Source organism: Cricetulus griseus (genome assembly GCF_003668045.3).
Source record: "Cricetulus griseus strain 17A/GY chromosome 1 unlocalized genomic scaffold, alternate assembly CriGri-PICRH-1.0 chr1_0, whole genome shotgun sequence".
NCBI lineage: Eukaryota > Metazoa > Chordata > Mammalia > Rodentia > Cricetidae > Cricetulus > Cricetulus griseus.
In genome coordinates, this window is record NW_023276806.1 from 148,269,787 (window position 1) to 148,284,896 (window position 15,110).

The 15,110-nt window shown below is 33.8% G+C and overlaps 1 protein-coding gene across 9 annotated transcripts in view; it reads right to left on the minus strand.

Moving 5' to 3' along the window:
- Positions 1-15,110, minus strand: part of LOC100752430 (liprin-alpha-2) — a 438,469-nt gene that overhangs the window by 164,402 nt on the left and 258,957 nt on the right. For 8 of the 9 annotated variants that reach the window (XM_035450810.1, XM_035450815.1, XM_035450808.1 and 5 more), the window contains 2 exons: positions 11,464-11,565; positions 5,340-5,504 (listed from right to left, as the gene is read on the minus strand). In XM_035450810.1, coding sequence (XP_035306701.1) covers positions 5,340-5,504; positions 11,464-11,565 — 267 coding nt within the window. Of the gene's footprint in view, positions 1-4,285; positions 4,371-5,339; positions 5,505-11,463; positions 11,566-15,110 lie in introns of those variants that run through there. The other variant, XM_035450814.1, reaches the window with a different exon arrangement.

Below are 15,110 nucleotides of genomic sequence, written 5' to 3' on the forward strand. Positions count from 1 at the left end.
GGTTTGGAAATTGATTGTCCTTGCTCCAATTTCTGATTCATGGTAAGCAGAGACCAAGTTCAAAAATATAAGAAGGATATCCTTGCAAAACTGTTAGCGATCAAGCAAGTAAAATAGGCAAAATACATCTCTAAATGAAGTGATTTTTTTTGTTGGCTTTTGGTGGATAACTTCCAAGTGATTTTTCTAAAATTAATGAGTTCTTGGAAAATTAAAACTGATTTGAATTTTTTTGAGTGACTACAAAGTGTTAATTATTTGGGAGTTCCCACCTTGTAGCCATATACCCTGGGAATAGGTGTTGCATTTTCTAGAACTAAAAATTTTTTAGTTTGAAAGCAGGGATGTCTTAAATTTGTTTCCTATATAACTGAAATTCACAGAACTGCTTCCTGACAACTTCTAAAATTGAAACCATCTATGATGGCACATTCCAGTCAGTCTCCAACCCTTCAAAGACTATGAGCTGAAGGCCAAATTGAGATATATAACAAATTACAGGCCAGCTCAGTCTACTTACTAAATCCTGTGTCAAAATAAATAAAATACCAGACCAAATCAAAATGAGAAAAAAAACCCAAATCATTGTATGTTTATACCAATATATAAACTTTATATTACATTTACCAAAGGCAAACTGCCCTAGGTAGATATGTATTTAATAGCTGTAGTAGTTTAATTTGCCTAAGAAATCAATAAAATATAGATTTAAGACACATTTCATTACAAGTTTCTGATTATTTATAAATTAATATATTTCCTATTAAACTTTATAGAAATTTCTTAATAAATATTCATTTTAATACTCTAGTTGTATCCCTGAAAACTAATTTTGCTATTTAATATCCTGTGTATTTTATCATATAGCATTGTTCTTAAATAATTAGGTTTAAATAAGAATATAAGCTAAATGTATGAATATGTGAATTATATAAAATTTTAAAGTTGGAATAATTGCCTTGTTAGTTGTAGTGTATTTTTAACTTTAGGACAAAACACAAGTTGTAAAAGTCTCAAACATATATGTTTAACATTCTGTTATGCTAGTTGTATACAGTCAGGTGACTGAGTGTATTTTAACTGCTGAAGCATATCCCTACTATTGTTTGATGTTCTAATTTTTTGTATACTAGTAATACAAAATAGAATAACATTTAACATTAAAATCCTCTTAAGAGAATCCATATTTAGCTCTGATTGATTGCGATACCTCAGTGATTTAGACAAATATAAAATTATTTATAAGAAAAGCAATGAATTAATTCTTATTAATAACTGAATAATACTTAGATGGAAGTCTATGTTTATCTGACTCAGAGTAGTGTAGAATATGGATCTTTATGAAGATCCCTGGTTGATGAGACATTCAGTACTATTAGTGATTTCCCTGTATCAGTATTTGCATGATTAGTGCACTCTCAGAATTCCAGAGAGAGGTTAAAGTACCACATTTTAACTGAAATGCTGTTACATCAGAATGTTTCTAACTAGTATTGGAATTGAATAAAGTTTGTCTGAATACAAGCTGTAGTTTAAAATATACTATTTCTGTTAGCCTGAAAATCTTAGAGGGTCTTAGCTACTGATTTGTTTTACCACAAGTTAATCATTTCAAGAAATAAAATTCTTGAAGTCTATCAAGAAATATGAATAAGGAATTATTCTTTTCCATTATTTTACATGGTTCAACAAATAAGTATATATTAAGCACAAATTAATAAATATAAATTTAACTTTATATAAAAATGAGCACAGTTTAAATATGGTTTTAATTAATACTATGAATGCAAAAATTTTGGCTGATATTATCAATAAAGAATACCATAATAATGTTGAATTATTCATTTTCCTTCTCTGTTGTAGACAAAATTTCAGCTAGTCACATGTTAGCTTTATCTACCAAACTTTGTAAGGGAACGAAAGGAATGCAAATTCATAAACTGTCTGTAGATAAGAATTTTTACCTTATCTGGTTGACTTCAGTTGTATAATAGAAAAAATCAGTGTGCATCACAAATTTTTCAGCTCCTTGTTTTGCCTCAATTATTGTACTGACAGATATCATAATTTTTAACAATATTTTACTATGGATTATGTGCTCATGTATATTTAGGCAGACAAACTTGATGTCATGGAAAACAATAATTGTTTAATTAATTTTGCCTAAAGAAGAAATGCACAGTTGTAGTTGGAAGTTGTCCCTAATCACTAACCCTTCTCTTTTCATTGAATTGAACTACTGCTGTCCTGAAGTTTTGCCTTACTTGTTTTGCTTTCTGTACAGGTACATAATAACTTCCAACCATATTATTTGTATTCACCAAAAATTTATTTCTAAATTAATCTTTTACTAGTCTTCAAAATGGCATGAAAATGCCTAATGAAACATTTTCTTCAAAATTTATCTCAAGGAGGTGACAATTTTATCATAGATGAAAAGAAAGCAAGTCCTTCAATATGACAAATGTATTGCCCAATGAAGAGGTTGATGGAAGAAATGAATATTCTAAATTGAAGTTAAGGTATTTCAGGGTTTCATTTCTGTAATTACTGATTCTGTCATATAAAAATTATGGGGAAATCTTCTTACATCTGAAGATCAAGTCCAGTTTGACTCTGTAACAGTTGGCCATAAAAATATAATTGGTAGATATGGACTTACATACACATATTTGAAGTTCTTCGAGTTGCATTTGCCCTACTGTAGAAACAATTGAGGCTGATGCCGAAATTACTGTTGGTTGTAGTTAAGCTTGAAAAATCTACCTATGTCATTATTTATATAAATGAACAATATTTAAAACTGCAAGCCATTATAATGGTTAATACCCATTCTCAACTTTTTATAGTTTATTTATTTTCTATGGTAAAGTTGTAAGTATTTTTTGCCTGAGGCACAATTAATTACATTCTCTTATATTTTGTCTTTATTTTTATAATAGCCATAGCCTTTAGGTTAAAATAATAATTAGTTATTATAAACCTGTGCATTTACTCCTCCCTTTTGTCATAAGAAACTGCAAGTGACTCCCAAGGAAACTAACTGTCCATGAAGGATTTTGGGTACAAATTAGTTCCCCAACAGACAAATGAAATGCTATTTAAAACAAGCATCTGGGCCAAGAGGGAGATCACTTAGCTTCAAATTTGTAACAAATATTGACATTTTCAGACAATAATTAGAATATTCTTTGACATTAACGGAAAAATTCCTTATATTAAGCAGTAGTTCAAAGCTTTACATGTTTTATCATAGATGGCCATTGTAGCAGTTCCAGATAGATATGGTTATTGTCTATAGCTGAGAAAGAGCACTACTTATATAGAGAATGTAAGCCATTTGGACAGACCTGCCTACCCAAGAGGGGAATCTCAGCATTTTATGAGGATAAGTTCATAGGCACCAGTTCAGTTGCTTGTGAACTTGCCAAGATCTATGACACTTGCAGAAAGTTTTAAAAAGCTACAATTGTTCATAGGGCTATGTTAAAGAATATTTTATTGACCTATACTTAGATGATGGAACTTGTTCATGATAATTGTTTTATATTCTTCTAAATGTGCTCACAGAACCAGGTTGCTGTCATAAAAGTATTTGTTAATTTCTACTCTGGTCAAAGTCACTCACTCACTTAATGGATGTCGGAGTTCTTACAGGGAACATGAAAAGAAATCAAGTACTCTTTAATGTATTCATTTACGTCTTTTTTTTTTTTTGAGACAAGGTTTCTCTGTGTAGCTTTGGAGCCTGTCCTAGAACTAGCTCTTGTAGAACAGGCTGGTCTGGAACTCACAGAGATCCACCTGTCTCTGCCTTCCAAGTGCTGGGATTAAAGGTGTGCACCACCACTGCCCAGTTTATTTAAATCTTTCAATAAACTACTTCTCTGGAAAGGCCATGCTGTTCTCCAGGTCATATTACATACTGGCTCTATGGATTAAGGCATCTATCTCTGGCTTTTACTCATTCTTTAATATTTAGATAAAATATGATTCATTTCTAACATCTTTGCCATTCCAATAAAACCAGACAGTAATTTTGTGATGGTCTGGGGCTTTGTTCACTTGTGTTCTTAACTGTCATTGATGTGTGAATGCCTAGGACCCTGAAACCTTTAGTCACAAGATGAATGTTGTACTTTGTGTGACAAATCTGACACAAGTCAAATATTCTATAAATTTTTGCAGAATTTTATCATTGAATTTTCATGGCTAAAGGAAGTATAATAGAAACTAAATACATACAATTATTTGATATTACACTTAACATGGCTATTTATATAACCTGTGTTTTTATCTTCTTCAAAGTTTTCATAGTTCTTGTCTCTTACAACCAAAATGAAAATGGGATACAGCTTCTTCTTAATAATCTAGAAGACAGAATTAGTGTTATCCTTGGACAGACATTTCACATGATCCTCTGCTCTAAGAACTAGTTGAGAGACTGATCATATATAAGTATATAAATATTAAGTGGAACTAAATTCTATGTACTCAAAACCTAGATATAAACTGGCAATAATCCCAAGCTTGAATTTTAATGCTCAGAACATGTCATATATTTTACAATGAAGTTCCCTAATTCTTGCTATGGTAAACCCTAACACTTTTACATTTTGTAATCACTCCTTTGAACTTCTACAAAATAGAAAATTGTGTCATAAACCTTACCTAATCTCTAAAGGATATTATCTCCAGATTGCCTTATATTTGCCAGTTGAACTTATTTAAATAGCAGCTAAGAGAGGCTTATAGCTACTCATGGAAAGACTGAAAAATGAGTTTTCCTTCTATTACATTATGTTGCTAGTAGTAGAAACTGTCAACATGTGAACTTGAAACTAAGATGTCAACACCACCCTTAAAAGTGAGGATTCAAATACAGATGTCTAACAGTTAAAGCATATCTGGTTTGCACTTCAAAATACATGTGGCTTTCAGTTACTGGTATGTTTTGTTTTGTTTTGTTTTGTTTTGTTTTGTTTTGTTTTGAATATATGACATCTATGGGCATGCACTTCAGAGAAAGGGAGAGGGAACGATGGTGGAGACAGAGATAGAGAGACTGAATACTAACCCAGTACTTGGTCTCTGGACCAGGGGTGTAAAAATGTAATAGATCTAATTCTGACAAGTTGTACATTCAGTGGTATAAATAAAAGCATGTGGTCAAGAATACTGTCCATACACAAACAGTTGCTGGTTTTTAAACAGTTTTTTTTTCTTAACTCAAAAGTGTTTCTTAGACTTAAAGCACATGCTCATTTGTGTGAAAATAAGCAGCTGCCAGCTCATAACAGAAGCACAGTTTGGCCTGAAGAATAGTATCTGTACTATACCTTTTCATCCAAGGCCTTGTGGTGTTCAAACAAGGATTTCAATGCCTTGAGGACCTCCACTTCACTGGACACTCCTGAGGGAGACTGGGCTTGCCGCTTCACCACTGTCATTCTTAGTGACCTTTCATGACGTGACACAAGGCACTCCAAGTGCTCCAGTAACAGCTGTTGAATAAAGAGAAAATATAGTTATCTTATGAGTACCTCTGACTAGCATATTTTTTGTGAACTCTAGCTTAAATTATTACAAGTTTTCACAGCGTCCATGATAACCCTAGGGAATACAATAGGTTAACTCAAGGTTTATAAGACACATCAAAGCAGAACACATGACTGCCTTCAGTCTTGTAACAAATCACTGAATAATAATTAATGCCATGCACTCTTCTAACACACTGGTTCTCAGACTTCCTAATGCTGAGTCCCTTTAACACAGTTCCTCATGTTGTGCTGATGCCTAGCCATAAAATTATTTTCATTACCACATCATAAATGTAGTGTTGCTACTGGTATGAATCATAATATTAATATCTGTGTTTTTCCTGTGGTCTTAGGTGATCCCTGTGAAAGCATCATTTGAACTTCAAATGGTGTCTGAGCCACAGGTTGAGAACATTTGTTCTAATAAGTATGACAACTTAGTTATGAAATCAGAAAGAATCAAAGACTCGAAAACCTGTGTAAAGACCAAAAAGATGGCTATTAGATAGCATTTATTCCTTAAATAAATACAATTGCATAATAATTTTAATGTAATGCTTTATTAATCCTTTGGGAATTGTTCTCAGAATATGCCACGATGTTGACTTTTTAAAAAAGTAGTTGTGTTCTATTTGTTTGTTGCAACATAAACGACATGAGAATGATAGCCTTTTATGCATTTAGGTAGAAGCCTCGAGACTCTCTGTGTACTTGATAGCACCTCAGCTACATACACAAACATGTGGAAATACATGATGCATTTTTAAAGTAAAGGCATTTTCCCTGTGTGTGTGTGGATCTCTGTCAAAGTTAAACAAGGATTTTGGGTACTTTGAGTAAAATCTTAAAGGTTCAGTCTAATCACTATCAGTATAAGAAAATACACAATCATTTCAGTTAGATAATGTTCATGAAAAACCAAATATATGGTTACATCTTTTCCATAAATGTAGTGGAATTATGTAGATTCAATTAATATTTCTGAATCTTACACGGCTTGTACCAGTGTAGGATGAAAAGCATATGGGATAACATTAACTTGATGTAACAGCTGTTTTTAGAGACCTTGGAAATCTCATCGCTCTCTATTCTTTTGGAAAGTTCTTCCTTTCTTTATGTCTTTCTTCTTTTTGAGACAGAGTTTCTCTGTGTAACAGCTGTAGCTGTCCTGGAACTTGCTCTGTAGACCAGGCTGGCTTCGAACTCATGTAGATCCTCCTCCCTCTGGCCCCGGAGTGCTGGGATTAAATTCATAAATCACCACTGCCCAGAGAAAGCATCCTTTTTGATACATGAACACAGCAAGGGAATCTCAAGTCTCTACTGACCTGGAGAAACAGTTTCCTCGTCAGCTTTGCAGTGACTTTCTGGACTTGAGTTCTGAAAACTCAGACTATCTATGCTATTTTTCTTAGCAATTCGACTTAAAAAAAAAAAAAAAGAATTCTTACTTCCCTTAAAAGGTAACTGCCTGTTTAAGGTAACTTCACTGAATTTTGTTTTCTAAGAGCACATTGACACTCAACTTATCTGGTCTTACTGACTGTACTGACTGTATAACTTTCTTATAATTATCATCCCATAGCCTGCTCACTTCCATTGTGTTAGCTTTCTGGTTATTTCAGTTCCCTCCCAACATTAGCCAATTCACAATTTATGGTGATGTTTATTATTCATTTAGATGCTTTTCCCAATATTTACCCTCAAAATTTACAAATTTTATGTATTCTTAAAAATCTAGATTTCCATTCTAATTTTACAAATTCACATCCAACGATTTCACTACAGACTGCCATTATCAGTAAGTTCAGCTCTTTCATAATTGCAGTTCTACCTGCTAAGCCACAGATTACTTTATTTATAGCTTGCCTATTTATATGTTTGTCCTCAAAATATACACTGACTCTCAAGTCTTGTACCACAGGGATTTGCTCTGTCATGCTCACACTCTGTAAAACACACTTTATGTTTTACATTCCCCTTTGCATACTCATTCTTTAAGTGTCTGTCAAGCTCTAGAATTCAGCCACCTGCCAGCACATCCACTGATGCCACGTGGGCTCAGGATTCATTTATCTCCTCCTGAATCAGTATAATAAAGGATTATTAACTGGAACTCACATTTGTATTCTCTCATTCATTGGGTTATTACCCAAACCTCTAAAATGAGCTAGTTCTACTCCAGTAACTCCTTACCTCTTCCTTTAATAGTCTCAACATTTTTTCTTTGGTTCCTCAAGTTGGACTTTGGTGTTATTTTTAATCTGTTCTATTGTCAAATTACTATCTGGGGTGAGTAGATATTTGTTCAGGTTTCTCTAGTAACATTGTCACACAACATAGACACATAACTTGCCTATTTATTATCAGAGGGATTTTATGACTAAAAATGTTTTATAATTTCCTATATTCTTAGGTGCATAGAAATGTTAAGCAATAAAGCTTGTTAGTATATTTCTATTAATATCAATTATAAGTTTTGAAATTTTTACCATTATATAATCATGCATATTATTAGTTTACTTGCTCACCTCCATTTAATTACTTGGGGAGCAGATGGCTTTAAGAACAAGTTGAAATTAGGATACTTCTTCTATTTACTTAATACTGAGGACTGGGCATTTCTTTGGTGACAAAAATTATTCATGACCAAAAATTTCAGTTCTGACTTAATAAATGCACTATTTCTTGAACAGCTAATAAAATTCATTAAAACTGAATTACAAAATTTAAAATGAACTCCTTTTGCATCAATTATATTTGGAGTCACATACAAACATGAAAATTTCTGAAATATAGGACCCACAATCACTAAAGCAGCAGATTATGTCCATATTACTTCCCTCAAAGTTATCCAGCTTTTAGATTTGGTAAAATTGCTGTGGGGCTATGATGGAGCATCCATGTAAACTTTTAGAAAAACCATCAGCCATTAATTAATGTCAAATACTAAGTTTGCATTATTATAAGCTTGTATATTTAACTCCATTCGTCTATCACAGAAATTGTGGTAAATGATATAATTCATTTAGCTATCATAATGAAGATTACTTTCTTTTTTTCAGGTTCTCATTCACTTTGATCCTTTTTTATTTAAATTAGAAACAAGCTTGTCTTACATGTCAATCCCAGTTCTATCTCCCTCCCTTCTTCCCCTGCCCCTCACTGACCCTCTATCCCATCTCCATTCTGCTCCCCAGGGAGGGTGAGACCTTCCATTTGGGGATCTTCAAAGTCTGTCATATCATTTGGAGCAGGGTCTAGACCCTCTCCCCTGTGTCTAGACTGAGAAACCATCCCTCTATGTGGAATGAGCCCCCAAAGTCCATTCCTATACTAGGGATGAACACTGATCCACCACAGGCCCCATAGATTAACCAGACCTCCAAACTCACTGGAACAGTCCTATGCTGGGGTCCCAGCTATCAGTCTGGGGTCCATGAAACCCACAGAAGCAGCTGACCTGAGCCGATTACTTTCTGATTTGTTGTTTTTGATGATAGTCCAACTTCATCATCATATCTAGTAGTTCCCCTTCTGAGTTGTCTTTTTCTGTTGTTTCAATTCATAAGTAGATGCTAACTCAATAATGTGGAAAAGTCCAAAGGTTTATCTGAACCCTAGAAATTAGAACACTATTTTCCAATTAAACTCACAACTGTACATAGTCAGGTACTCTTTAGTAGTGAGAAAGAAGTTTGTGTTGTCTTGATGCTCACTTTCCAGTAGTAATGTGTAGGTGTTCATTCCAAGGCACAAGTTATTAAATAAACCTATATGAAATACTGTCATATATACCTATATCAATGTATATTTAATATGGCATTTAGGGGAAGAGGAAGTTATGTTTGAATCTTAGAGCTATAGCTTTATTTTTGTTTTCAATGGAATCAAAGAGGACTGAAGTGGCTATGTAAGAAGTCAGTATATTATCAAGATTTTATATTCCATAAGATTCAAAAGTATGTTTTCTTTGATATAATATACAACCAGACATCCTTACCTCTTTAAGGAACACAGAAAAATTTTGTTCATGCACATTTGATAAGCATTAGTAGCTATCGATCTTGCTTCTAATCAACAACTTCATTGTTTTGGCCTTGTTGTCATAAGAAAAGCTTTGCCTCCTTCTCTCTCTGATCTTAGCTGGTATATCAAGATAGCTCCCCACACCCTTGTGAGACTTTGCACATAAAGAGCCAAATGTGCTTGCGCACTCAGGGTTTAACATGTTGAAAATCATGTGGCTACAGAAACAAATCCCAATCCTAATATCAGTCACAATTAAACAAATGACATATGTCACATAGCAGGGTGTTGACTCTCAGGCATTGTTTCATCTAAGCCATGATAAATCTTTGAGATCCTGTGCGGGTATAATGTGGGTAGTTCTCCCAGTGGCTTCGTGGATCTGTACAGGCTCTGCATGCACTGTATTACCTTTCTAATCCTGGGTTATTTTGTTGTGACCTTCAATACATTTGACTTGCTTTGTCTTTAAAGTGGGGATAAACACAGTATATTCTTCACATGGTTGTAAAATGGAATAAATGAATGAAGAATGAAAAGACATAGATAGATGTACATATGTAGGTAACAAAATGATCTGGTGCATTTTTTAATGTGAGGATTTTCCTGAAAATAAAACAGAAGGTCTTTATTTTCTGTAATTCTCATGTTTCTTCTCCCACTTTCACATTTGTGATAGCAGAAAATGTTGCTTAACCTATGCAAATTCAAAATAACAGGACAGGGCATTACAAATAGTATGGCAGAAATAGATACACTTGCATGGAAACACAGTACTATTTTAAAAATCAAGAGTGAAAAAAAAAACAAAAAACACAGGGAGTGAAACCAAAATTTTCAGCACATGGTCCAAACTGCCCTTGCCATGCTGTATTAGAGGCGAACTATGTGACCTGCTTGTCAAAGCCTCGATGGAAACCAATTCCCATGCACAATGCACATGTGTGAATTCTTTTCACCATACAATCAGAACCTGATAAATAAAGACAGAAGTGAGTTTGATGGTATATCCCTCATGCATGCAAAGCCACCTCTCACTGGAGGCACCAGCAATGCCTGTGGAGTTACATTTGCACATCACTGCAAGGCCAAATGCAAAAAAGTTGGCTGCTAATTACACTTTTAGTGCAGAGGATTAACCCAGGAAGACTATGGCACTTAATATAATTTCACCTTATTAATGATAAAATTGCATTTATGACCATATGAAAGTGGTTTCTCCTTCCATTTAGCTATGACATTACAATAATTTGTGAGTAATATAATTAGTTATTTATTCTATGAAATTCAGTAATATTTTATTCTGGTCCACAAAAAAACACATTATCATTGATCTAACTCTGAACTTTATTCTTACATGGCACATCATCTGACTGACAATGTGTAGGAATTCCCAAGAGGAGAATGAAGAAAATATCTGTTTTATCATATAATAGAATGACGATTAGAACTATCAGCCTCTAAGACATATAATGAAATAAACATGGTAAGCCTCTTTTAATTGGTAGATGTTGACCCAATAGCTTTCTGACTTGAATTTCTTTTTCTTTATTTTTAAATAAGTTCTTTGCTAGAATGAATTGTTGACCAAATGCAGGCCACTGCAATGTTGCTGCCTGTCCCTTACTCTCTTTTAAAAGACTATGAATTAAAGGCCAGAAGAAATGGGGACATTTTGCAGGGCAACGTAGTGATTTAGCAAAGACTATAATTTTGGTTTCCTTTCTTTTTATTTTGGGTATTATAACATGTTTCCTTCTTTTTGAAGTAAGTGACTGTGAATTGGAATCTGCTCAAAGAACTCCTAAAGTTTTGGGAAGTTTTTAGATGTGTGTTCTGATACAGGACAATAGACTATTTATAGCAAAAAAAAAAAAAAAAGTTTAATACTTACTCTTGTGTTGTTTCTTTCAGCTTTCAGCTCTGAGATCTCTTCTTCCTTTTCTAGAAGTTGTTCCCTGCAAGCATTCAGTTCTTTAGTCAGTGCAGCAAATTCCTGAAAGAGAAAACAAAATATTTGAAGATGTGTTTGAAAAAGAAAAAAAAAAAAAAAACCTCAAGTAGGAACAACATAATATAAGACATAAACTTCAAATGATTAAAATTAATAAGAAAACTAATATAGTTGACTGACCATGGAACACTGCTATCATTTAAATATCTTGATTCATGGTCCAATAAATATAATCCATGACATTTATCTAATCCATACATTTAAGATTGGCATAATATGGCTTCTTATACATGCTTATCAATTACTTTGAACTTAATGTTAGTCTAAATTATTGTTAGAGTGCTTTAAATAAATTTGTGATGAAGTTCTATAAACTTAGAATGATTCATTTATAGTTAATAAAGTAGATCACCACCACAACACACACCCCTGATTGATGTGCTATGATTTAGAGCTGTAATGCAAGCAGATATTGCACAAATTAAATAACCACCAAACATTTTAATACTTTTCTTCCAACATTTATCTCTATCCACTGTTCCATTATTACTGTTGTAATGAAATGAGAAACATTGTTTTAAAAGGACTCTGCACCAACAGCTAGAGCGTCTGCATGGGACTGACCTAGGCCCTCTGCATGTGACAGCTGTGTAGCATAGTCTGTTTGTGGGGCCCCTAGCAGTGGGGTCAGGACCTATGCCTGGCACCTTAGCCAGCCCTTTGGAACCTATTCCCTATGCTGGATGTCTTGCCCAGCCTTGTTGCAGGGGGAGCAACCTGGTTCTGCCTCAACTTGATATGTCATGCTTCCTTGACTACCATTGGATTCCTGCCCCTTTCTGAACAAAGGACAAGTGGATGGGTGTGGGGGGAGGAGTAGACGAGAGGTAGGGGGAGAGAAAAGGTAGAGAGGAGGGAAGGGAAAGTGTGGTTGGTGTGTAAATTAAATGAAAAAAATAATTAAAAAGAAAAATAAGTATAGTACATCAAACAGTGTTACAATGACTGAATTGTTACAAACACAAGAACTTCAAGCCATTTGTGTTTTATTATTTCATCAGTTTTCATGACCTAGTTAGCACTGCCAAATTGACATAGCCTAGAATCACCTATCAAAAAAGCCTTAATATGTAATTGTCTTTAACAGATTTGTCTACGAACATATCTGTGAGGGATTGTCTTGATTATCTTTACTGATTTAGAAGGCCCGCCCCCCTGGTAAGGTTCTGGGCTGTATATGAGATTTAGTAAGAATAAGCCTATGAGTGAGCCTGATAGTGACCCAACAAGCAGCCCTCCTTCCTCCATGGATCCTACCTTGAGTTTCTTCCTTACTTCCCTAATGAAGTATCATGACCTAAGAGTTGTAAGATAGAAAAAAACCCTTACTCCCTTAAGTTGTTTTGGTCATCATGTTTTTATAGTAACAGAAAGGAAAGTATAAATAAATCTCTAATATGACATGAAAACCACACAGAGAACTCCAGAACCCAGATTATGTGCAACAGGAACATATTGAATCATTGCTGGAGCTGGCTGTGCCCATTGCTCATTTATGTCAAAGATGTTTCACTCTCTTCATTCTTTTTCTTCTGATTCAAGCTTTCTCCTGCTTTGTCTTTCCTTTAATCTCTGTAAAATATGTAGACTTCCCAAACTTACAAAACTTTGGGAAGGTTCTACTTCCAAAAATGCCACCTTTATATTCTTTAAGTTTTAAAATTCAAGCTATACAAAATGAAAATAATTCGAAATGTGTTTGTTATGAATAGACATTTGGACTACCATTTTAAGCAGTAGGTATCTAGTTTTTTTTGTTGTGTTTGGAGTTAGATACTATATGAACTATCTTATAGATTACATATTTAAGTATATGGGTTGCAAAGCTTGATAGTGATAAACAACCTATTTAAATGTATAAAACCTTACAATTACCCACTATAACCCCAAACTCTGATTTCTGATGCCCTGACTCTAGCCAAAGATGAAAAGTATCTTGGGAAATTTTTCACTCAGCTGTATCAAGTGTATTATTTTTTCACACATTCATGAATTATTTTATCCATGCATCCACCCATCCATGCATCCACCATCCATACATCCATCTGTGCCATAATGTATATATCTAACCAACCAATATTTATTGGCTACTTCCTGCCTACCATAGTCTATGTTGAATACTGAAGTAGCAAAGGTAAAAAAAAATACTGTTATTTCACCTTGCCTAACACAGTGTTCAAAATTCATATTGTGTGATTTCGATCATTCTCAAAGACTTAGTATCCATTGCCAAAGTGTTACACCAATGATAACATTAGTTAAAAACACTGGATACCATGAAGCTGCATCACATTGGTCATACTCAGGAAGCATACATATAACCCACATTTTATTTCTCTTTTCTAGTGTCTCTAAATCCATATTATTTAAAATACTTATATACAATTCCAGGAAGAAAATGCATAGCCAAGGGGATTTGAGAAATAATATATGCCATTAGAAGTCTATAAATAGTAGTGAAAATGTTAATGATTGTGAGCCAAACTTTTGTGATCAAGAGCTGTCAACAGTGCACAGTTATAGCTACAAGAAATTAATAAACTAGTATGGTAACTCCACATGTTGGCATCTTATGCCAGAAGCACAATGCTTAAGTCAGATCTTCACTTAGAAAAAAGAGGACTTCAAAAATATAATATTTGACAGGATATTATTAGAAAGTGAAGTCAACAAAGGTTAAATGCTAAAACTTTGTTCACATTTTGGAAAGTCTAAGCAAAGCACTCTGTAGGAGAAGCTGAACTTTCTCTAAGGGAATGAGATACAAGGAATAGGTACATTACAGCAGAAACACACAGTTCTCCAGACTATTCATTTTGTTCTCTAACCATAATTTGGAAATTTCTTACTTTTCCAATAAACAGAATTATTTTTGTTTAGTCTATGTTTTTCTTGGAATTTTAAAGAGTGGTCAGAATCTACAAAAGCCAATGGCATAAAATACCTTCAGACTGAAGGGAGTAGTACCCTTTCTGTCTTGGCATCACTCATGTATATTATACACATTCCTTTGAACACTCAGTATGCTCTGTATGCAAAACAACATTAAAGAAAAAGTTGCAACAGTTAATATATTTATATCCATCTGGACTTTTACTCCTAGCAATATTTAATCTGATTTAAGGCTAGATAGCCACATTCCATTCTTTTTTCACACTCAACTCATGATACAGTGTCCATTTCTTTAAAACCAAAAAAGTAACTTCTATCCCATTAATGTTTTTAAATAATTGAGGGTGGCATTTCTCATATACCACTACAGTTATGTCATTTCTCTGTATTCCCACTTTTGAGACACATGTCTCTGAAATCATACAAAATATAAAGGGCTCTACTTCAGTTAATTTCTCTAGATTGCCATCTATTTGTCCTACCCTCCACATTCTCCTGAGATATTTATTTTTATGGTAACTTTTTAAAAATGGTTTTAAACAAGAAAAGCCCTTAAAAATTGTACCTATCATACTACTTATTCATCATGGATACCTTATTTTCCTAAGAACACAAACGAGAAAACTTGGACAAAG